Here is a 25,840-nt window from a genome sequence, read left to right on the forward strand (position 1 = left end):
GAGGGTGTGTACCAGTGGCTCCTATCTGTATGTAGTGTAGTGTGTACACCGTGTAGTATAGGGTCTATGAGGGTGTGTACCAGTGGCTCCTATCTGTATGCAGTGTGTACACCGTGTAGTATAGGGTCTATGAGGGTGTGTACCAGTGGCTCCTATCTGTATGCAGTGTGTACACCGTGTAGTATAGGGTCTATGAGGGTGTGTACCAGTGGCTCCTATCTGTATGCAGTGTGTACACCGTGTAGTATAGGGTCTATGAGGGTGTGTACCAGTGGCTCCTATCTGTATGCAGTGTGTACACCGTGTAGTATAGGGTCTATGAGGGTGTGTACCAGTGGCTCCTATCTGTATGCAGTGTGTACACCGTGTAGTATAGCGTCTATGCGGGTGTGTACCTGTGGTTCTTGTCCTCCATCTGCAGTGTGTACACCGTGTCGTCGGCCAGCAGGGGGCGCGTGTTGTTCCCGCCGTTCTCTCCCCACTTCAGCTTGAGGCTCTGGGGCCCGGCCGCGGAGCACTCCAGAGGCGGCGGGGCCGGGGGGAGGGGGCGCGTCCTCACCAGCAGCGGTGGGCTGGAGGGGCTGGAGCCAATGGCATTCACCGCCTGGATCTGCACACTGCGAGAGGGAAAGACAAAGAGAGAAAAAGTTAGGTTTGTGTGTGTTTGTGCGCGTGTGTGTGCGTGTCAGAGAGAGAGAGAGAGTGTGGGTGAGAGAGAGTGTGTGTGAGAGAGAGTGTGACAGAGTGGCTCCGTCACTGACTGCGAGCAGCGCGCATACACACACACAAATACACACACCAAACATTCACCATTCCCTTCTGTTATTGTACTGAGAACATCAACACCCCCCCCCCCCCCCATCGTTCATTTCCTTTACCGTCAGTAGTACAACCAAGGGTGCACACCTGGAATTGCTACATTCATTCATATTATCATACATACATTCATTCATATTATCATACATACATACATTCATACATATTATTTCTTATATCATGGTGGTGGTTTTTATTGGTGTTGCTATTTGCTTGGTTTAGGTTAATGAAAACATTTGTATATAGTGTGTAGGAAATAGTTAATTAATTGATGTGTAGCACCTGTGTCGGTTGTTAGTTAATTATGTGTATCACCTGTGTAGGAAGTGTTAATTAATGATGTGTGGCACCTGTGTGAAGCCTGATGTGAGGCTCAGGTACATGAGGGTTGTTTTGGGCAGGCAGAGGGCTCTTCACCTGCTCAGTTACAAAGTAGGTAACATAGTGAAGCTCCGTAAGTGTTTTGTTTGTTGTTCTGTTTATTATTTTGAGTTATTGTGGAACTCATGTTGTAGGTATAGTGTATTTTTGTTTTGTTATAGCGCTTGTGTCACTGTTTTTAAAATAATGTCACCTCTGCACCTTGGGAGGCCGGCAACCATGTCAAACATGTCACAAAAGCATGTAGAATGTATATTATCATCAATAAGTTAGTTTAGCAATAGGTTAAAAGTGCCTTTAGATAGATTTAACTTTTCGATTTTATGAAGTCTAGTCGCGAGGGCGACCATTTTGGAAATTTTTAACCGTGGGAATTGTAGTCTTTTTGCAGCCATTTTGTAGAGGGGGTGCATAGCTGTTGATCAGCGTTGGAATTTTTCCGAACTACACTTCCTGGAAGATTATATGGGGTTCAAGGTTCAGAGCTCTGTATGAATTATTTCAATAACTGTTATTATTCGGGATAATAAGCCACAAAAGGTAACGTTTTTGACAAATTTAAAAAACGCAGTTAGTTTCTCTTCCCTATTGTTAACATGTAGGAACAATTAGATCTGAAATTAGTTTCAAAACGGTTGCACTGTGGGGAAAATTTTAAAGTACAGTAGAGTACAGTAGATTTCATTATCTGTTCTTATGCATGCCTGGTGATACTAAATCCAAATTGAACTCGGGCATTTGAAAGATAATATATGTATATATATATATAAATGTGCGAATTGGCTATAATAAGGTAATTTATAAGCATCATATTCTATATTCTATAATAATATTTCAAATTGCATTGGTCCGGATGGGAGAATTCAGTACTTATCTACAGAACCTTCAGTTTAATCATCTTCCCTTTATTGATTTCCTTAGATATTTTTTACACATGATCTCAAAAGGGTACTGAACGAGATCAGTGGCAGTTTTTTAAGTTTGGTCATTATTATCATGGTGTTATTCACTGTCAAAGATGCAAAGAAAATCATAATTCATATTCTCCTTTGTTTCATCAGCCTAGTAATAGACACACTATTTGACACTGTGAATACATTCCCTGAGGTCCATAGATGTCCCTAGATACCAAGAATATGCAAATGAGCCTTGTAGAAGTAGAGCAATATTCCATTTACCTAGGTATATATTTTAGGCGAAAATATTCCACGGGTGGAACAGGTTAATGTCTACATATTATTTAAATTATTCAAATGTTCCGTTGTGATGTCACAGTATGATGTCATAATCAAACATTCTAGAACATTTGTGATGTCACAGTATGATGTCATAATCAAACATTCTAGAACATTTGTGTATCTATTCAACAATTCTCTCAGAATATCTCAGATCGCAGTAGACAAGTGAAGATATCACTTGTTGTGTCTGGCTACTTGTCTGTAAGCTTGAATATATTCTGTAGATACAATTTAAAAATCACCACATGGAAAAGGAAACAATGTCCTCTACAATCCTTAATGAACTGCGTCTGGAGGGAACGTTCTGTGATGTGGTTATTAAAGTCAACAGCACTGAGTTTAACGCCCACAAGGCAATCCTGTGTGGCTGCAGCGCCTATTTCAGGTATGTTTATCTTGGTTCAGGTTAGCTTGGTTAGTAAACAGATACCATACTGTACTTTTACTGTAAAACAGATACTATAATTCTACTGTGCTTAGACCAGGCCACGTGAGCGGATCGGCGCGGCCGAGAAATCCGCTCTTCGCTCTTTAAAGCTTGGTCCGCTCCGCTAATCGCTCATGTTGACCCCGCCCCCAAGTCGCTCTCCGCTCGCTCCCCGCTCACCTTGAATCGAGCGCTCCCCGCTCCCCGCGCCAGATCGCTCAGCAGTTTTTTTTCTTTTTTTTGGAGCATGGTGTAAATTAGCTCAAACTACAACAGTCTACACCCCCTGGGCCCCTTAACAATTGTTTGTATTGAGCCGCATTGTAATTGTACCCATTCTGCAATGTTAAATAACGTTGTTTATCCATTCACTAGCTCTACTAAGCGATGATAGGCTAGCCGAGCCACAATGCTATGGTCGCTGCCATTAACGTTAGCATGTAAGCTAACGTCAACAACAATGGCGTCGATACTTTTCTAACAGGACTGAGTGAAGGAGGAGGAGTGAAGCCTGAACAGGATATCACAGGTTCACCCTTCTCAATTCTCATTGGTTGAAAATGGCCTTCATGTTTGTACATCGCCATCTGTTGCTTTGGCATTGTACTGCATGTATATTATTACATCAGTGTTAAACCACTGTGAGCGGCCTGGAGTGGATTGGAGCGGAGGAGAACTCTCGCTCCGGACGTCGCGCCGACTCATTTTAAAACCCACTCCTCGCTCACGTCAAAACCGGCCGCTCCGCGCCCCGCGCCGCTCACGCTCCGATCCGCTCACATGCACTGGCTTAGACCCTATACTTCTACAGTGAATATATATATTAGTACACAGGATAGAATGTTGCTTACTGATCAGATATCTCTATACTCTGCATCCCACAGAACCCTCTTCACTCGCTGGAGCGACTCAGAGAAACCAGTCTACACTATCCCTGGGGTGTCCCCGGGTATGATGCAGCTCATCATAGAGTACGCCTACACACGCTTTGTACCAGTGACAGCAGAGAACGTGGAAGAGCTTCTGGTGGCTGCAGACCAGCTTCTCGTCACTGGCATAATAGGAGCATGCTCTGAATTCCTAGAAGGCCAAATGTCTCTGGAAAACTGTGTCGGCATCTGGAGGTTTGCGGACATCTACTACTGCCCTGACCTGAGCCGCAATGCCTATCTCTTCATCGTGTGCCACTTTGAGGAGATGTTGCACGTCTCACAGGAGTTTGTGGAGCTGTCCCTGCAGCAACTGGTGGACATCATCGAGAGGGATGATCTGAACGTGAAGAACGAGGAGACGGTGTTCGAGGCCGTCCTCCGTTGGATCGACCACTCCCGTGAGGAGCGTAAAACACACGTCCCTTTGCTGCTGCCCAAGGTAACACATTTTATTAGTGCATTGCATTAAAACAACACTAGGTTCCCTAGTACAGTGGTTCTCAAACATTTGGGTCCAAACTGTTCCCTATAGCAACAGAAACCGTCTACAACCGCTGTCTACGTTGTACCCGCTGTCTGCTTGTCTCTTCCCAGGTTCGCATGGGCTTGATGAAGCCTGACTACTTCAGGAGCAACGTCCAGAACAACCCTGTGGTGAGGGACAGCCACGACTGCAAGCCCCTCATCCTCAGCGTCTTGAACCCCCCTGGCTCCGACAGGCTCCCAAACCCCCTGACCCGCCCACGCCTGCCCCAAGAGGTCCTATTGGCCATCGGAGGCTGGAGTCGTGGCAGCACGACCAATGTCATGGAGGCTTACGATATCCGAGCCGGTGGATGGATGGACGTGAGCGTTGAGGTGGAGAATCCCCGGGCCTTCTACCACGGCACTGCTTATCTCCACGGTCTGGTCTACTGCGTCGGTGGCAAACACAGCGTAGAGTATTTGAACAGTGTGTGCAGGTTCAACCCCGTCACTCGCAGCTGGCTGGAGGCGGCTCCCATGCACTCACGCCGCAGTCACCTCAGCGTGGTCGCGTTGGACGGCTGTATCTACGCCATGGGAGGGAGAGACGGAGGCGTGGAACACCTGAACACCGCCGAGCGCTACGAACCTGAAACCAACCAGTGGACACTGATCTCACCCATGCTGGATCGCAGGAGCGGCGCAGGGGCAGCAGCCCTCCACGGCAAGGTTGGTATCATTCAGAATCAGAAATGTCTTCATCAAGTCAGCTGCACATACAAGGATTTTGTCTTGGACCTTCGGTCCATCAACATTAACAGACGAGACAATTAAAGTACAATGAAATAAAATGGAATATATAAACTAAATTAGAATATTCTTTCTTATTACAGGTTTACATCTGTGGTGGTGGCTCCAACGTGGGGGAGTGTCTGCTCACAGCTGAGTGCTACAGCCCAGACACCAACCAGTGGACTCTGATCGCCCCCATGAGCAGCAGGCGTAGCGGACTGGGAGTGGCTGCGTACGGAGGACAAGTCTATGCGGTAGGTGCACACGGAGACAAATGCTTTATACTAGATATTTCTATAGATATGTATCATTTGACTTGCAATGCTGCTGTGATTCCCTAATTTCCCTAAATGGATTAATACAGTGTCTGCCTGCCTGCCTTAACCACACACTAAAACATTCCTCTCATGTGTCCTGTCCTCAGGTGGGAGGGTGGGACCATGGAAACTACCTTGGTAGCGCGGAGGCCTACAGCCCCTTGACTGACTCCTGGCGCGCCCTGCCCACCATGCTCAACCCCCGCAGGTGCTTTGGCATCGGGGTGTTGGACAACCTGCTCTTCGTGGTCGGAGGCTACAATCGCTACAGAACCATCTCCCACGTGGAGTGCTACGACCAGAGCAGCGACAGGTGGACTGTAGCCGAGGACATGAAGAACCGGCGCAGAGACCTAAGCTGCTGCATAATGCATGGCCTGCCTAACATGAGCCAGTACGCTGCTCCCCGTGGCGCCATGCAGTGACCCCTGGAGGAGGAGGAGGAGGAGGAGGGAGGATTAGGAGGAGGATGAAGAGGAGGAGGAAGAGGAGGATTCTGGCCTCCTCAGATCTACTCCTATCCAAGCTCCCGGAGGGTCATCAAAGAGAAGCCGCCTATTCTCAGTCCTTGCCCCACAATGGTGGAATGAACTACCCATCCCAGTTAGGACAGCCGAATCCCGTCCAATCTTTCGCCGTCGACTAAAGACTCACTTCTTCAACCATTATCTGAAATGATAAAAAAAAAAAAAAAAAAAAAAAAATCTAACCCCGACTAACCTTACTGTCATGCACTTGTCCTAATAAACTAACCTACACTGTAACACGCAACACTTTGATGAACATTGTTACTCAGCTGATAGAGTTATACCCTTCTTGCTGTCTTGTCGCACAGAACTTGTAAGTCGCTTTGGATAAAAGCGTCAGCTAAATGACTAAATGTAAATGTAAAATGTAAATGATTAGGAGCAGGAGGAGGAAGATGAGTATTATGAGCAGGAGGAGGTGGAGGAAGAGGAGGAGCAGGAGGAGGAGGAAGATGAGGATTAGGAGCAGGAGGAGGAAGCGGAGGATTAGGAGGAGGAGGAAGAGGAAGAGGAGGAATAGGAAGATGAGGAAGAGGAAGAACAGGAGGAAGAGGAGGAGGAGGCAGCAGGGGATCCATCTAAGAACCTTAAACATTTATTAGACCAAAAGAAATCCTAAGAAATTAATAAATTACTATCAGCCAAAGGTGGTGCATTTCTTTCTTTGTGTAATGTAATGTAGTTTGTGTAATGTAATGTAATATCTGTTTTTAGTTTGTGTAATGTAATGTAATATCTGTTTTTAGTTTGTGTAATGTAATATCTGTTTTTAGTTTGTGTAATGCACATAATATGGGAACTTTTATCCATATGGTTGAGCCTGTTAGGAATTGCACCCCCAACCCAAGCAGATTGCAGATCACTCTCTCTATATGGAGGTAAAAAAGAAAATATGGTCAAAATAATTGGCATAAAAAGGGCACTTTTTTATGAGGCACAAAAGAGCAGGTGCTTGTGCACCCATTGGGCTCTGTGTGCACGTGCCTCATAAAGGCACCTCAGCTTTAACCGCTCCAGTGTTAGCTGCTCGGGGGCCAGTAGTAGAGTGCCTGACCATAGTGTCTTTATACCTGTATCACTGGACATATAAATGCATATTAAATCAAATCAAATTGATTTGTAAAGCCCGAAATCACAAGTTAATGTCCCCATGGGCCGGACAAGTCTTCTTTAAACTATTCAAGAAGAAACATCCCAATAAATCAAGAACAAAAAACCCACCATGAAATCCAAAATAAATGTAAAATAAATAAATGCAACACTCCCAGACATACCCCAGCGAAGGTAAGGAAAAACCTAGCAATAGGAAAAAAGCACCACAGGCGATGTGGAGGAGAGAAACCTTAGAAGGGCCGTTCAAGGGGGGATCCCCCTTCTTGTATGTCGGTGATAATAGTGTTGCTATGGATGGGTGGAGAATAAAACAGGTGAATAGTTGGTATGTATGTACATATACGTGTAATAAAACACAAATATGTGCATGCAATAGCAACTGGGGTACATAAGATTTTTTTTTAAACATTTAAATATATTACAACTCTGTACATACATCTGATTAGCATTATACTCAGTAGAACAAATGTATATATATATATTTTTTTTTAATCCACTTTTTCTCCCATTTTCTATTTTTCTCCCATCCCAATTTCGTATGATCCAATTCAACCCTCCCCTGTCTCGAACGCTGTTTCTTGCCTCCCACAAGCCGGCTGCAATGTGGACTAAGTCATACATAGCACGAGTCCCCTCCGATACTCGAGGTAACAGCAGTCGCATCTTTTCACCTGCACGGCGCGATCTTTCAGTGTCAGGGGTCTGCGCTTTGGGGGCGCCGCCCCTATCGCTTCCTGATTCTACTGCGCAGGCGCACCAACCGACCTGTAGGAGTCGCTGTCCACAATGCCCGATCCCAACCCATCAGTTTCCCACCCCCTAATACTGCCAATGTGTATTAGTACGGACGACCAGCTAAACTGAAAGCAATGTGGAGCGCTGGGCTCGAACAGGCGAACCCAGCATCTCCAATATCCGCGGTGAGCGCCTTGCCCACTGCACCACGTAGCCGCCCAAAATGTATATATCTTATACCCAGCTTAATCACTATATGGCATATTACTATTGCACTTTACTGTTACATTTGCACTCGGGTTGGATGCCCCACTTATTTTCATTGTAATGTACTTATGCTGTATGATGACAATACATTTCAATGTAATCTAATCTAACTGGTACTATGACCTGAATGATGGTCCTAGAGGTCAGTGATTTGATGCTCTTTTGGTGTTTTGGCGATGGTGGCGTAAGAGAGTGCTGTCTTAACGTAAGTGCCGTCTTAACAGGTCATCGGAAATATCCCATATATAGGCATTGGATTGGGTGGAGACCTGGTGACTGCATGTCACCAGGACATGTCACCCATATAGAAACACGTCTTCAATCAATATCTGAAATGCAAATAAATAAATAACCTTAATAAATATAATATTTATATTTCTATAAATATAGTGGGTTCTATAGAGACATAATTCCCCATGGTATTGTTTTGATGGGGCACTGTCACTTTAAGGAGGTTGGTTTTGGGGTTGGGCTGAGAGGAGACGCCCTGTGTGGGGTTTCATTGATCAATGTTTGATTACTACGAGCTGTCAGAAGCTAGCCCGGCATAGTTCTGACAGCTGTCACTTGTGCTACTGCGAAATAAATGACACACGGCTTTGTGTTGTCAACTGATAGAAATTGTGCGTTTCTCTATTCCGACGATTTCTACAATATAATATATATATAAATAACTCTTTTACTAGTACCTTACTACTATGTACTATGTTACTATCCGTATACTACTACCTACCATGCTAATATGTCTATTATACTATGCACTCAGGGTGTAACACTCAAGTTCAACACTATTTGACGAACAATGCCACTGACCATAAGCTGCCAGAGATGCACATCTCCTGCTGACCAGAAAACCACACACTTTTCTGATAGTGGGGTGCCTGGACACTCAGTCATTTAAAATGTATGCGAAAGTTTTTCTAATTTGAAGATAAGGATCTATAGAACAATTTTGGCTTAAGCGTCAAGAAACCAGTTGACCAGTTCACTTTCCATTACTCTCTGGTCGCCCTCTAACTAGGAACCTGCACTTCTCCCCCTCTCTCTCCCCCCCTCTCTCTCCCTCTCTCTCTCCATCTCCCCCTCTCTCTCTCTCCCTCTCTCTCTCCATCTCTCTTCCTCTCTCTCTCTCTCTCTCTCTCTCTCTCTCTCTCTCTCTCTCTCTCTCTCTCTCTCTCTCTCTCTCTCTCTCTCTCTCTCTCTCTCTCTCTTTAGAGCCATATGAAATCCGTTTTATTTTTTTCCAAATTCCATTTAATTTTTTTCCAAATTCCGTTTTTTCCGTTTTAATATTTCAGAATTCTGTATTTTGCTTTGTACGCTAATTTTACCATCAGAAATAGTGTCTAATAAGTGGGAATGAATAAATGTCCACAATTTAATAAGATATAACAGTCCATTTAATAGGGCTGTCTTAAATACTTCGAAGCTTCGTTCGATGGGCATGGGATTCGAATATGAAAATAAAATTTGATTATTGAAAAAAAATATATATATATATATATTTTAGCAAAATCAACTGTGCCTCTCTTTGTTAACTACAACAAGCAATGCTGTTTGTTATTTAAGATGAGGTCGGACTCGGCACTGACAGATTTGTGTTCATTGTGCTGCTTTTATAAAGCCTCAAATGACGGCTTACAATATTTCATGAAAGCAAAGTGTTTTGTTTGTCTAAGATTTAAAAAGGTTTAAACTTTACAGCACTGACAAAGTTGAACAAAGTGCTGTACAAGTCCCACAACATAAAAAAATAACTAAATTATTATTATTTTTTTTTTTAACAGTTGATTCCATTTTTATTGCTCAATTCTGCGATTCCGTCCGCGATTCCGTGAACGCGGATTTCATATGGCTCTACTCTCTTTCTCTCTCTCTCCTGCTCTTCCTCCCATCTGTTACGGTTTCACCTCCACAACCCTCCATACCTGTCTCACACACCCCCTCCCCTGCACTTCAGCTCAACCCTCCATACCTGTCTCACACACCCCCTCCCCTGCACTTCAGCTCAACCCTCCATACCTGTCTCACACACCCCCTCCCCTGCACTTCAGCTCAACCCTCCATACCTGTCTCACACACCCCCTGCACTAGGCCCAGGTGAAATGAGTTACGCTGATGGATGGAGATTTCACACCTGCTCCCACTCTACCACTCTGGCTACAAGAATAATAATAATAATAATAATAATTTCTTGGATTTGTATATATACTGTAGAAACCCAAGGCGCTTAACAGTGGAGGGCATCTAAGGGGAAGGAGATCAGAGGAACAGGTAACAACAAAGTAAAAAAGAAAAGAAAAGAGGGAAATCAGGCAGAGTCATTTATAAATTTGGTGAAGATTTGAGATTTGAGTTGGGATTTGAAAGAGTCCAGGGCCCTCATTCATCAACGTGAATTACGCACAGATATGTGCTTAAGCTGTGCGTACGACCATTTCTAAGCAGAGTGTGGGATTCATCAATTTCAACTTGAACTTGACTTCGTGCTTATATTTACGCATAGCTCGGACCATGCGTACCTGGCGCCCGTTGGTAGAATATATTATTACAACAAGGAAATGAGCTTCTGTGCATTAGTTTCAACACTGGCATGTTCTGTATGAACCGTAATTCATTATAGTTCATTGTAAAATAGCAACAGTAGTGTAATTATGGTCAAAACCCTATAAATAGCATTTGGAATAATAGATCTTTCTCTCAGAATGAATGCAGCATGGTTTATATAGCGTTATCGGAATATACGGGGTGTACTGACTGCGCTCCGCGTAGCTCAACTCGTTATTATTTTGCGCACAGACCGCAGAAACACGGGAACGTTTTGATTATATTTAAAAGGCTTTACGTTAAACGAAACAAGTGGAATTTCGAAGCTGTAAGCAGAATACAAGTCATATGAACACCCACGATATAGTGTTCTTCCCCCTTTTTACTGTATAAGAAAGAATAAAAAACGCATTGCAATGACACCAGATAGTGGACAGACTATGTAAATATGATGATGGGATTCAAGTTCGCGTTTTTGTTGATCATAGGCATGCTGTCAGAGTATATCTTAATCAAACATTCTAGAACATTTGTCGTCACAGATCATGTCATAATAGAACATAGGCTATGGCATGGTCCATCGTGATATTGTGTAGACTATTATTACTGTACCGGTACCACCCATTGTGACAACAGCCTTGTGAGTCCCGCACACAAACATGATGGAATTCAAGTTCATGTATTGAAAGGCAGGCTACATCATACATGCAGTGAGATTCATTGTTCTTGTATATGCTCTCGTATTATTGTTTATATAGGCTACCCAATACTGACATCAAAATAGATTGTAGTATGCCTCTAGAAATCATATGCAGCAGGTAGAAAATTGACGGAAAATCCATCGCGATTTGGAATAAAATTGAGGAGAACTTTAATCCCTGGGTATTAATCAAACAAAACGGGAAAAGGCAGTCATATTCCAGCACGGTCTTTATTAGTGTTTGCGCTGCCCAGGCAGCAATGGTTAATAGATATCATATCCGACATCACCGTACGTGTACACGTCTGTCAGCCTGTCTCATAACACGCTTCCCTCGGCTTAGTCCATTTTTCCACATTTCATGGGGGTATTCCATTACCGTATATGGTTAATCGGGGCGGTTCTGGTATGCAAATACTTAAAACAGTGCACGAGCTCAAACGTAGGATCAAAGTCATATTTATCAAGACAGGTGTGCGTAGAACCTGTGTACGCACGTGTGATAAATCCCGTTTTTTTTGTGCGTGCACAGATTCTAAATTCCGTGCTTAAGTATGGAAATAGAACACTTTCTACGTCACGTTGATGAATGAGGGCCCAGGGATGGAGCACTGCGGATGTTTGGAGGGAGGGAGTTCCAGAGGGTGGGTGCGGCACTAATTTCACAAACAAAAAACAGATTTTTCCACAAAGTGAGAAGCGGCGATAAACATGCCAGCGTCCTCTCAACATCCGGGCACGATCCGGAAGCATGGTTCTCCATTCATTCAGCGTCGGATCTTCCCTAAGAATGGCCTGGCAAGTATCCTCTACCTTTTCTCACATTGTGCTGTTTATCATAATTATGTTTGTGTGTTCGTATCTCTTGACATTATTTTCCCGTATACAATTCTCTCGTGATTTTTGACATTGTATTTCCCATATACAATTCTCTCGTGATTTTTGACGTTGTATTTTATGTTATCGTGAGGTCTTATTTTTCTCTCTGTGTGTCCTCCACAGCCCACTACCTCCAGTGATCCCCACCAGCCACTGCCGTCCGCCCCCCCCCCCCCCCTACGTAGTAATAAATACGGGGTTAAACATTATTCTGCCTCCCGTGTCGAGCCCACCAGCTACCGTGACTTAACAATCTCTCTCCCTCCCCCCTCGTATCTCCTCTCTCCCTCTCCCCTCTCTCTCCTTCTCTCTTATTAGCTAATAAGAGGTTATAATAATTAGCTAACACAGAGTCTGTCTCGGTCTCTTCTCTCTCTCTCTCTCTCTCTCTCTCTCTCTCTCTCTCTCGCTCTCTCTCTCTCTGTCTCTCTCCTCTCTCCTTATTAGCTAATTATCAGACTGAAGACTTAAGTGAGTGATAGTCTACTGTCTGACATTTGCTCACTGATATATACCACCTTTCAGTTGGAGTCCAGCACATGCACACATGCACATGCACACACTCTCTCTCTTTCTCTCTTTCTCTCTCTCATACAAGCCTGCAAAAAAACACACACACACACACACACACACACACACACACACACACACACACACACACACACACACACACACACACTAGGCTTGGGCGGTATCCTTATTTTCAAACCGGCAAACCTTTATGTTATAATACCCCGGTGCACGGTATTTGACGGTATGACTTTCATTTTCATCAGCGGGGGGGGGGGGTTACGTGTTACCAAGTAAACAAATCATCGTCAGCTCTCAGAATGGTAGTCCCGCACCGGTAGAAGCCCGCACCGTTTTAGCGTTAGCATCTAGCCTATAGCCATGGCAGACTATTTGATTCCTTAAGGGCTAGAAATTGCCTGGGTTTTGGTCATATGCTCCCGAAACAGCCGCAGAGCTAACACTACTTAACGTGAGCTAACGCTAGTTATTCAAGCTCAGTAGCTCACAGAGAGAGATAAACAGCTGACAGCGGATAGTACAGGACGGTACAAATACAATAAAAAGGCGGGTGGGGGCTGTTGTGTAAACCTTGTACTCTTTAGTTCACATATAATAAGAGACTGATTGCTCCACAAGGACCACAACAACACTGCTCTCGTCACAACGCTTTACGGTATTTTCACAGCACTGTCGCAACATTACCGTAAAACGTGAACACCGTTGTGACCCACTCGCTCCACTAGAGCGGTCTCGCCCTCTGCTGTCGCGTGTGTGCACTACACTCAGTGTGTGCACTACACTCAAAACTCCGTTTCACTGTTATAGAAACTGAAGCGCATCTGTGATTTTGACGGTGACGGACGGTATTGAAAATCAATACCGTAGGTATTTCTAAATACCCTGGTATACCTTAATACCGTCATACCGCCCAAGCCTAACACACACACACACACACACACACACACACACACACACACACACACACACACACACACACACACACACACACACACACACACACACACACACACACACACACACACACACACACACACACACACACACACACACACACACACACACACACTAACTAGACAAAGGGCATTGTCCACCCATCCAGAGAGAGAGAGAGAGAGAGAAAGAGAAAGAGAGAGAGAGCAAGATAGAGAGAGAGAGAGAGAGAGAGAGAGAGAGAGAGAGAGAGAGAGAGAGAGAGAGAGAGAGAGAGAGAGAGAGAGAGAGAGAGAGAGAGAGAGAGAGAGAGAGTGGGAACGTAAGCATTGGATGCAGAGTTTAAGAAGTGGTGTAGTATAATCCTAACAATATGTATCAAATAATGAAATCTGTTGAGGTCGTCCAATGTGCCCCTTTGTTTTATAACAAAGATAAAATAACATTATGGCTGCATGGGCACATCCTGAATGAAGAACACTAGATCGCTTTGTAGATCACACAAACACACACACACACACAGACAGACAGACAGACAGACAGACAGACAGACAGACAGACAGACAGACAGACAGACAGACAGACAGACAGACAGACAGACAGACAGACAGACAGACAGACAGACAGACAGACAGACAGACAGACAGACAGACAGACACACACACACGCACACACACACAATTTGCTTTGATTTAGATTCATTATTTGAATTTGAGACTGTGGCCAGAACACAGTAATTAATTCAGGCTACAACTTAAAGGTTAATTGCTTGGTATTTTTTTCCAAATCAAATACTAGGGTGCACCGCTCTCTATCCTTCCAACATACAAGCTGTTTTGGGATGGATACATGCCAGTGAATTGTTAAAGGGGCACTTCACCAAAATGTTTTAATGCTGATTAATTTTGCACATAATCTCACGGACATCCAAAAACAGTTTTGCACACATTCATTTCGTTTCGACGGTTATTGAGAGTGTTTTTTGAATGTGGACACCAATGATGTCATCTGAGACATTGAATCCTTGTGTTGTGTTAAAGGTGCTGCTATAGATACAAATGTTATGTAATCATAAAAAAAAAAAATCCATTCACAGGGCTTTTAGAAAGGTGCAGAACGTTTTTTTTTTTTTTTATATATATCTTTTTTAAACATGATTGATTCATGAATTTATCATTAAAAAAAATGTGTGTGCCCAAAATTAATGTTGTTGTTTACATATCCCCTCCCCACTTCTCATTCCCCCACGTTGAATGCACCTGATTGGAGAAATTACATGTTGGCGCTTTAGTGTGACATCTAGGTGGCTAAATGTTATCTATAGCATCTTTAATTACAGCTCAATTAAATGATAAGATAGCAGTCCCTACAAGACTGTTTTCCATCTGAATGGAATAGGAACGAACATGAACTTTGTTGGGGGGCGGGGGGGGGGGGGCCTACAGGATAGAGGGAGAGTGCCATTTCCATGGATCTTTAATCTCCATCGGCTACCAGCCGTAACACTCACAGCACTCTGTCACAACGAATTATCCCGGCCTTTGGGTGAAGTGCCCGGTAATTAAAGCGCGGCACGGCACCGACTGTGAATCATGTGTTCTTGAACGTTACACTTTTGTGCCTTTTTTTTGTGCATAATCAAACCCACATGTTCAGAACACTTTCCATCCAAACGTACAGTAATGTACACAGGGATCAGCTACACACTGCCACACGCGCCCACACTGCAGTGGTCCACGGCGACTATACATGTTAGAGAACAGCATGCAGTCATTTCCTTATTAATACTTCCAAAGCGCTTTACAATTTTGTTCCTCAGATTTTACCCATTCACACACACGTTCACACACACGTTCACACACACGTTCACTCACACGTTCACACACACGTTCACTCACACGTTCACTCACACGTTCACTCACACGTTCACTCACCCGTTCACTCACACGTTCACTCACCCGTTCACTCACCCGTTCACTCACACGTTCACTCACACGTTCACTCACCCGTTCACACACACGTTCACTCACACGTTCACACACACGTTCACTCACACGTTCACTCACACGTTCACTCACACGTTCACACACACGTTCACACACACGTTCACTCACACGTTCACTCACACGTTCACTCACACGTTCACTCACACGTTCACTCACACGTTCACTCACACGTTCACTCACACGTTCACTCACACGTTCACACACACGTTCACACGTTCACTCACACGTTCACACGCACGTTCACTCGCACGTTCACTCGCACGTTCACTCGCACGTTCACTCGCACGTTCACTCGCACGTTCACTCGCACGTTCACTCGCACGTTCACTCGCACGTTCACTCGCACGTTCACTCGCACGTTCACTCACACGTTCACTCACACGTTCACTCGCACGTTCACACACACGTTCACTCACACGTCCACTCACACGTTCACACACCGACGGCGGAGGCGACCATTCAAGGTGCCGACCTGCTCATCGGGAGCAGTTAGGGGTTAAGTGTCTTGCTCAAGGACACTTCGACACGCTGCCCGTGAGGAGCGGGAATCAAACCGGGAACCTCCGGATTACCAGACGACTGCTCTACCTCCCGAGCCACTGTCGCCCCCCGGAGTGCACGTATAAGCTTTATCAGACTGGGTAACTGTGTGCGGCTACTTGTGATTCTGCGTTGAGCTTCTCTCTGATGGCTTAAAGCTCCAGGGACCTTAGTGAGACACGTACATCTTGAAGGGACTGAGCGAGTACTTAGGGGCGATGAGAGTGGATGGCTGTCGGGATAAATGTCTTTATACCCCCAAAAAGCTTTTTGCTAATCGAGAAAAAACATGTATTAGCATTTATTTATTAACATTTAAAAATATAGATATATATCAAGGAGTCTATAACCTTACATGCTGAGATATCAAGTCCAACACGACACGCCACAAATCAGTCCTTTTTTGGCGGCGAGGAGGAATGACTTGGCCAACGTCTGGAGAACTAACGGCTGGAGAACTAACGGCTGGAGAACTAACGGCTGGAGAACTAACGGCTGGAGAACTAACGGCTGGAGAACTAACGGCTGGAGAACTAACGGCTGGAGAACTAACAGCTGGAGAACTAACAGCTGGAGAACTAACGGCTGGAGAACTAACAGCTGGAGAACTAACAGCTGGAGAACTAACGGCTGGAGAACTAACAGCTGGAGAACTAACAGCTGGAGAACTAACGGCTGGAGAACTAACAGCTGGAGAACTAACGGCTGGAGAACTAACGGCTGGAGAACTAACAGCTGGAGAACTAACGGCTGGAGAACTAACGGCTGGAGAACTAACAGCTGGAGAACTAACGGCTGGAGAACTAACGGCTGGAGAACTAACGGCCGGAGAACTAACGGCTGGAGAACTAACGGCTGGAGAACTAACGGCTGGAGAACTAACGGCTGGAGAACTAACAGCTGGAGAACTAACAGCTGGAGAACTAACGGCTGGAGAACTAACAGCTGGAGAACTAACAGCTGGAGAACTAACGGCTGGAGAACTAACAGCTGGAGAACTAACGGCCGGAGAACTAATAGCTGGAGAACTAACGGCTGGAGAACTAACGGCTGGAGAACTAACGGCTGGAGAACTAACAGCTGGAGAACTAACAGCTGGAGAACTAACAGCTGGAGAACTAACGGCTGGAGAACTAACGGCTGGAGAACTAACGGCTGGAGATCTAACGGCTGGAGAACTAACAGCTGGAGAACTAACAGCTGGAGAACTAACGGCTGGAGAACTAACGGCTGGAGAACTAACAGCTGGAGAACTAACGGCTGGAGAACTAACTGCTGGAGAACTAACGGCTGGAGAACTAACGGCTGGAGAACTAACGGCTGGAGAACTAACTGCTGGAGAACTAACGGCTGGAGAACTAACGGCTGGAGAACTAACGGCTGGAGAACAAACGGCTGGAGAACAAACGGCTGGAGAACTAACGGCTGGAGAACTAACGGCTGGAGAACTAACGGCTGGAGAACTAACGGCTGGAGAACTAACAGCTGGAGAACTAACGGCTGGAGAACTAACGGCTGGAGAACTAACGGCTGGAGAACTAACGGCTGGAGAACTAACGGCTGGAGAACTAACAGCTGGAGAACTAACGGCTGGAGAACTAACGGCAGGAGAACTAACGGCTGGAGAACTAACAGCTGGAGAACTAACGGCTGGAGAACTAACGGCTGGAGAACTAACGGCTGGAGAACTAACGGCTGGAGAACTAACGGCTGGAGAACTAACGGCCGGGCCGAATGAACAAACTAGTGACAAACTAGCAAACGCAGAGTTCCAGGGGGGAAAGTTCCTGCGGTGAAAACACGGAGTCTGTCTCGGTCTTCCATGGCAGAATCACAATCAATATTTTAATGTATTCCTCCTATCCCTCCATTCCATCTCTCTCCTCCTATCCCTCCATTCCATCTCTCCTCTCTCTCTCTTTCTCTCCTCTCGCTCTCTCCTTCCTCTCTCCCTCTCTCCCTCTTTTCTCTCTTTCTCTCTCTCTCTCACTCTGCGGATGGGTGGACAAAATGTCTTTTGTCTAGTGTGTGTGTGTGTGGCGATACAACAGTATCGCAGGCTCTAAGGTCATGAAACGAAACAAATTCCGATTTAAATTATCAAATAAAATGAGTGTTTTTCATGCAACAACACAGTGTTTTCAACGGGTATCGTTGCCTCCGCATGGATGTGAGTCATATGACTTGTGTTTATCTGAATAGAGAAGAGCACTCAGATAGAGGAGGGAGAGGAGGTCCATTAATTGGTGCCATCAAGTCATAAGAAATACTACCTTGATGTTGTAAACACACACACAACCACACACACACAACCACACACACACACACACACACACACACACACACACACACACACACACACACACACACACACACACACACACACACACACACACACACACACACACACACACACACACACACACACACACACACACACACACACACACACACACACACACACACACAGTTGAAATATGAGTAGTGTTGTTCAAAAATACCCGGCCCTGTAAATAACAATCAGGGTTACCGTCATCACAGACACACGTCCACACACATGTCCACACACATACACACACACACAACACACACACACACACACACACACACACACACACACACACACACACACACACACACTACACACACACTACACACACACACTTGAGTGTTCCTGTGTGTCAGTAACAGCTATTACGCAAGAGGGCAGAGCGACATAGGGACAAAAACAAGCAGATAATGAAAACAATACTGTTTACCACTTTACACATACAGTACACACACACACACACACACACACACACACACACACACACACACACACACACACACATACACACACACACACACACACACACACACATACACACACACACACACACACATTCACATACATACACATACATGATACACACACCACGTCCCCTACCCTATTCTCCCCATTCCAAGAAACCACTCAAGCTCATTTATTTGTATAGCACATTTAGACATGACACTTGTCAACCAAAGTGCTTCACAGTAAGTCGCATAGCTAAAAACAAAGAGAAGTGCTAAAGTATAGAACAAACAGAAAATATAAACAACCAACGGATAGACAAGGAAACAAAACAACACGTCAACAAGCAAGGCAAGAGTCAGAGTGAGTCAGGGAATGCCAGGGAGTATAGGTGGGTTTTGAGTTTCGATTTAAAAGACTGGATGGAGGGGGCAGATTTGATGGACATGGGGATGCTGTTCCAGAGGTCAGGGGCTGCGACAGCAAAAGCACACACAAAGGTGAGATCAGGAGACTACAGGTAGTCCAGAACAGGGCAGCACGGTTGGCTTTGGGTTGCTCACTAAGGTCCAATGTCAACCGTATGCATGCTGGTCTCTCCTGGCTCACAGTTGAAAAAAGGTTATCGTCTAACTCACTTGTATTGTGTAAATCAGTCATTAACAGCAAGACTCCATATTTTGTGTTTGAGCAACTTGTTTACAGAAGCTCTATACAAGACCATAATACAAGAGGGGCCAGAAATGGTCAGTTTGTACTCCCTCGTCCTAGAACCAATGCTTTAAAGCGGTCTTTTATTTATAGGTGCATAACACTCTGGAACAACCTACCTAGTTATCTCTACACTTTTAGTAAATCGATTTTTTAAAAGAAACTCAAATCTCAATTACAGTTGTTGCCTTAATGTGCATTGCATTTGTGTATGGGTTTTTGCCTATGAGCCTACACGTTCTCATTTTGTATCTTTAAAAATTTATATTTATTGTATGTTTTTAGTTAATTGTTTTGTTTTTTATTTCTATCTATAGCATCTGTGAAAGTATCTTATTTTGCTATATACTAAATCCTTGTTTTTATCTTTTGTATTGATCTATGCATTAACTGTTTTATGTATTGTGTTGTGTGGACCCCAGGAAGACTAGCTGGGAGCCATGGCACCAGCTAATGGGGATCCTTAATAAAAACAAAAACACCCCCCCCCCCCCCCCCCCCCCTAGACTTGAAATTGGACCTCGGGTAGTTAAGAGACCCTTGTCAGCCGATCTTAGGGCCCTGACATTGGTATAGGGTGAGGAGGTCTGCTAGGTAAACAGGGGCCTTACCGTGAAGGGCTTTGTAAACTAATAGGAGAAACCTTGAATTCTATTCTATAGCGCACCGGGAGCCAGTGGAGGGAGGCATTTAGGGGTGATGTGAGCTCTCTCCTGGGTACCTGTGAGCAGTCTAGCGGCAGCGTTTTGGGGTAGTTGTAAGCGGGCTATGGTTGATTTATTAAGCCCCAGGTACAGGGAGTTACAATAGTCTAAGCGTGAGGATATGAAGGCGTGAATTACTCTTTCAAGGTCTGAGGGGCAGAGAATGGCCTTGATCCTGGCTATGGACCGGAGCTGGAAAAAACACCCCTTCACCACGAGTTTACCTGCTATTGAAAGTAAACTCTGGGTCAAAGAGCACACCCAGGTTTTTTACAAAGGGCTTGACTATGGCAGACAGGTTACCCAGGCTGCTGGCGATGAAAAGGAGGATTTCACATTTTGACTGATTGAGCTGTAAGAAATTGTGTGCCATCCAGCATTTGATGTCGTCTAAACAGGATTGGAGACTGTCGAGATTGGTTATATTGTTAGGTTTCATGGGGAGATAGACCTGAGTGTCATTGGCATACAAATGGAAATTGATATTGTGTTTTTTAATTACCAGACCAAGGGGCAGCATATATAGGGATAATAGGAAAGGGCCATGGATGGAGCCTTGTGGAACCCCGCAGGAGAGAGAGGCAGAGGGGGAGGAGCAGTTTCCGATATTAACGGAGAAGCTTCTATCACTGAGGTAGGAGGTGAACCATGATAGGGCTGTGCCACTGACACCAACTGCCTGGTGGAGACGGTCAATGAGGGATAACATGGTCTATTGTGTCGAAAGCTGCACTGAGGTCTAAAAGCATAAGTCGCGGTTGACGGTAGTGAGGAGCAGGTCATTGGTGACCTTAAGCAGGGCAGATTCTGTGCTGTGGTTGCTCTGAAACCTGACTGAAATGTGTCTAGGATGTTGTTCAAGTGCAGTTAGGGAGACAGCTGGGAGAGAATAGCCTTTTCAAGGACCTTTGATAGAAATGGGAGCTTGTAGATTGGCCTGTAGTTAGGATAGGCCTCTAGGTTGGGTTTTTTCAGAAGGGGCTGGACCACTGCATGTTTGAAGCAGGTTGGAACAGTACCAGTGACTAGGGAGGTGTTTATGATAGAGAGGATGCTGGGGCCAGTTGTGTGAAATACTTCTTTGAGAAGAACAGAGGGAACTATGTCAAGGGGAGGGTGGTTGGTTTCATGGCTGAGACTATATCTGTGAGAGTAGAGAGGGTGATGGGTTTAAAACAGGCCAGGGTGGATGAACAGGGCGGTGAGACATCTAAGCTACGTGTAGGTGGTGTGATGTTGTTTCTGATTACCAACTTTGTTTATGAAGAATTTTAAGAATTCCTCACATTTAGTTGGAGACACATCCAGGCTAGTTCTAGGGGGGGGTGTGTGATGAATGAGTTAATGGTGGCAAAGATGGTGGCTGTATAGCTACGGCAAGTACATTGGCTCATTTGTATAGCTACGGCAAGCACATTGGCTAATTTGTATAGCTACGGCAAGCACATTGGCTCATTTGTATAAGCTACGGTAAGTACATTGGTTCATAGGTATAGCTACGGCTAGCACATTGGTTCATAGGTATAGCTACGGCTAGCACATTGGTTCATATGTATGTATATATGATATATATACTAGGGCTGTCAAAGTTAATGCTTTAACTTTAGAGATTAATTTAAATTATTTAAAGCATTAAAATAAATTAATCTAGATTAATCTATGGAGTGAAACATTTTCAACGTTCTGAACTTTCAGCAGTATCTTTGCTTGTTCTTTTTTTGCATTGACTCATGCACCTTTTTGAAAATCATCTGACATGAAGATGGAACACATTTTTGTTGTTAATATGATTTATATTACTGGTAGTTCATACAAGACATTATCGTCCTCTAAGCCAATCTGCACTTTAACACTTTCAGTGCCAGGGATGTCATAACTCGTTTTATCAGCCCAATGCCTAAATGCCCACGACGTTTATTAGCGTTTAATTTTTTTATTAGCAATCTGATTTCATATTTCATCAACCGAGTCTCCCATTTGGTACAGCAGCTCCTCCAGCAGCTCAGAATGGAAAAAAGCGCCCCCTATCGTCTATCCCTGTGTAACTGCAAGTCAGTCGCTAAATGGAGGTACAGTATAGTCGTTTTTTCATATCCATTTTTCAAAGCATCTACAAATGTGTTACTACACATTAAGCAACATTATTTAATGATGAACAAATCAAGTACAAACAATGTTGATAATGAGTTATAAATAATGTAGAACTCATTTGTAAATGTTATACAAATATAGTTATAAATGATTTAATAATAATTTTACGAATGTATATAAATGTAATTTGTTCATGATTAGTTCATTATCTACAAATACCTTATAAAGGTCTTATAACTGAGTGCTATTATAAAGTGTTACAGAATACTGTGTTAATATCAGTAGAAACCAGCTGACTCCTGTAGATAGGTCAGTATGTGAATAGGAAACAGGTTTTCAAAATGGTAAAAATGGTAAATGGACAGCATTTATATAGCAGCTTTTATCCAAATCGCTTTACAATTTGTGCCCTCACATTCACCCATTCATTCTGACATTCACACACCGACGGCGGAGTGCCAACCTGCTCATCTGGGGTCAAGTGTCGCGCCATGTGCACGTACCTGTACTCGCTGTCCGGCTGCAGGCCTGTGACAAGGTGACTCGTTCCCGTTTCCACGGTGATGGTCTGGTCGTCCAGGGTAATGATGTAAGAGGTGATCTCCGCCCCGTTGCTGTTGGGCTCCTCCCACTTCAGGAAGAGGCAGGTGGAGGGGGAGTGGTCTGACTCTGGGGGGGTGTGGTCAAGGAGGGAGAGGGAGGACACTGGGTCGGGATTGGTCGCCGGGGTCTGGAAGCTCACCTGGTCACTGTAAGGGGCCTGCCCCTGCCTGATTCACCGCCTGAGGGGGAGAGAGAGAGAGAGAGAGAGAGAGAGAGAGAGAGAGAGAGAGAGAGAGAGAGAGAGAGAGAGAGAGAGAGAGAGAGAGAGAGCGAGAGAGAGAGAGAGAGAGGGGGGAGTGAGAGAGAGAGGGGAGAGAGAGAGAGAGAGAGAGAGAGAGAGAGAGAGAGAGAGAGAGAGAGAGAGAGAGAGAGAGAGAGAGAGAGAGAGAGAGAGAGAGAGAGAGAGAGAGAGAGAGAGAGATGGAATGGAGGATTAGGAGGAATACATTACAATATTGATTGTGATTCTGCCACGAACTGTTAGCAACAAAGAATTCAAAAACTGCATAGGTTACAAAACAGGGACGCAGGAGAGAAGGAGGGATAAAGGAACAAAAGATGTGAGAGAAACAGATGAAGGGATCGATGGAGGGAAAGAAAACAAGTGGAGAGATGAGATAGAGGGATGAGGTTGAGAAAGACGGAGAGGGATAAGTGCTGCGTGATGCGGAGAAAATATCATATGGGGATTATTCTGGATACAGCGACAGCAATATCACTTTCAATTTCACCTCTCCATTGTCATTCACTGTCATTTCACGTCATATACAATACTCTTAATCTATTACACCCACCGATTAAAATTATAAAAAAATATGTCCACATTGCGATTCAATAATATAGTATTCAGCGTTAAAGTTTGGCCTCCACTCTCTCGGTCGTTTTGGTGTCTATAATGTGACGAATCCAGCATACTGTGTTGAGCGGCCGTGTAGGTGGATGAGTGTGGCCGTCGTCAGGACACATTTTTGAGTACTTGATTAAATCCTAATTCGCTGAGTTCGTGTCCACTTTTCGGGCCCGTTAAGTGCCGGGCAAAAAGAACACGGCCCGCACCTCAAGCAGCGGCGGCTAGATTCATCTTCAGTAAGTGAAGACACTTGAGTGGCTGTAAAAACAAGAGGAGCCCGTGATTTATTTCACGTCTCACTAAGTCGCTCACTTCTGTGTCTGCCAAGATGAGTCATACGTACTGTAAGTGGTGCCACTGCCCTTCATATCTTATCTACATCTAGACTTGTCAAATACAGGCACAATGAGTTAATGAGTTCCTGATTTTACAGGGCATCGTCTCGCAAATGGTGCGTCTAACTGTCAACCTCCGAGACTCTTTACGTCTGACACGGTAATGGAAGTGAACCTCTAGTTGTATTTGTAGAAGTAATAGTAATAGTTGTATTAGTAATTGTAGTAGAAGTAGTAGTAGTAGTAGTAGTAGTAGTAGTAGTAGTAGTAGTAGTAGTAGTAGTAGTAGTAGTAGTAGTAGTAGTAGTAGTGTGAGGTTTTGTCCGCTGCTCACCTACTCGCTCTGTTCCTTTAAGCCTACTCGCTCTGTTCCTTTAAGCCTACTCGCTCTGTTCCTTTAGTTTTCTGTTAATCAATTGCATTCTCCTCACCTCACTAGCCCCCCACCCTCGCGTTCGTTTGCTCTTCAGCAACCACACCCTTGGACTACCTGTCATTATGTGTTTGATTGGTCTGGTGCCCGAACACACACTTCTAGTTTCAAGTATCAATTACCTTCACGCACCTGATGTGCATTCTAATTAGTTCCCCTGTGGGCTTTAAGTACCTCGCTCTCCCCCTCAGTTCCTGTCGGGTCGTCCCGTATCATCCCTTATCATTCCGTATCATATCTCTATCACCAAGACTCCTTCGGGAGGTTCTCTGTCTGTTATGCTGCTTTCATCTCCGGCGTGAGATGCACTCTAGCCTTCGCCTCCTGTCTCCGTTTGCCTGGAAGGAGACACTGGACTGCGCTCTCTAAACTTCCACGGGAGGTATTCCAGTGTCCCACTTCAGACCTCCGCGCAGCAGACGTCCAGACGCGCATCCAGACCTCCGCGCAGCAGACGCCCAGACGCGCATTCAGACCTCCGCGCAGCAGACGCCCAGACGCGCATCCAGACCTCCGCGCAGCAGACGCGCTCTTCACTCCAGACGCGCATCGCTTCCTAATACTCTACGGGAGGATGCGTCTCTCCGAGCCAGGCTCGCTCTTCCGCGCAGACGCGCATCCAGACCTCCGCGCAGCAGACCGCGCTCTTCACTCCAGACGCGCATCGCTTCCTAATACTCTACGGGAGGATGCGTCTCTCCGAGCCGGCGCGCTCTTCCGCGCAGACGCGCTCTTCACTCCAGACGCGCATGCAGACGCACTCCAGATGCGTCCCTCCGTACCGGGCGCGTACTCCAAGCAGACGCGCACCACTCAGACCTCCGCGCCAGATGCGCCCCTCCGTACCGGCGCGTACTCCAAGCAGTCGCGCACCACTCAGACCTCCGCGCCAGATGCGTCCTTCGTACCGGCGCGTACTCCAAGCAGTCGCGCACCACTCAGACCTCCGCTTGGTCAACCCGTTCCCCGTGGCGACGCGCTCGCCCCGTTTTGATCCTACTTTCTTTACGCACAGCGCCTGGGTGAGTTTTTATGACTGTCTTTTATCCTATTCGTTTTTTCGTGTGTTTAAGGACACTGAAGATATCCTGCTTTTTGTCAGACTGTCACTCACCCAGCGTCAGCTTTTTGGATTGTTCATTGGGATAATATTTGGCCCTTAACATCGCTCACAGTGTGTATACACACCGA

General features: G+C 45.2%; 1 protein-coding gene across 1 annotated transcript in view; it reads right to left on the reverse strand.

Annotated features, from left to right (window-relative positions):
• fndc3ba (fibronectin type III domain containing 3Ba) overlaps positions 1 to 25,840 on the reverse strand; it is a gene marked incomplete at both ends in the record, with an annotated part of 127,561 nt that overhangs the window by 6,217 nt on the left and 95,504 nt on the right. Inside the window, 3 exon segments of the mRNA XM_084308505.1 lie at positions 396 to 617; positions 22,932 to 23,185; positions 23,187 to 23,210. Coding sequence (XP_084164631.1) covers positions 396 to 617; positions 22,932 to 23,185; positions 23,187 to 23,210 — 500 coding nt within the window.

Source organism: Notolepis coatsorum (genome assembly GCF_963971535.1).
Source record: "Notolepis coatsorum genome assembly, chromosome: 2".
Taxonomy (NCBI): domain Eukaryota; kingdom Metazoa; phylum Chordata; class Actinopteri; order Aulopiformes; family Paralepididae; genus Notolepis; species Notolepis coatsorum.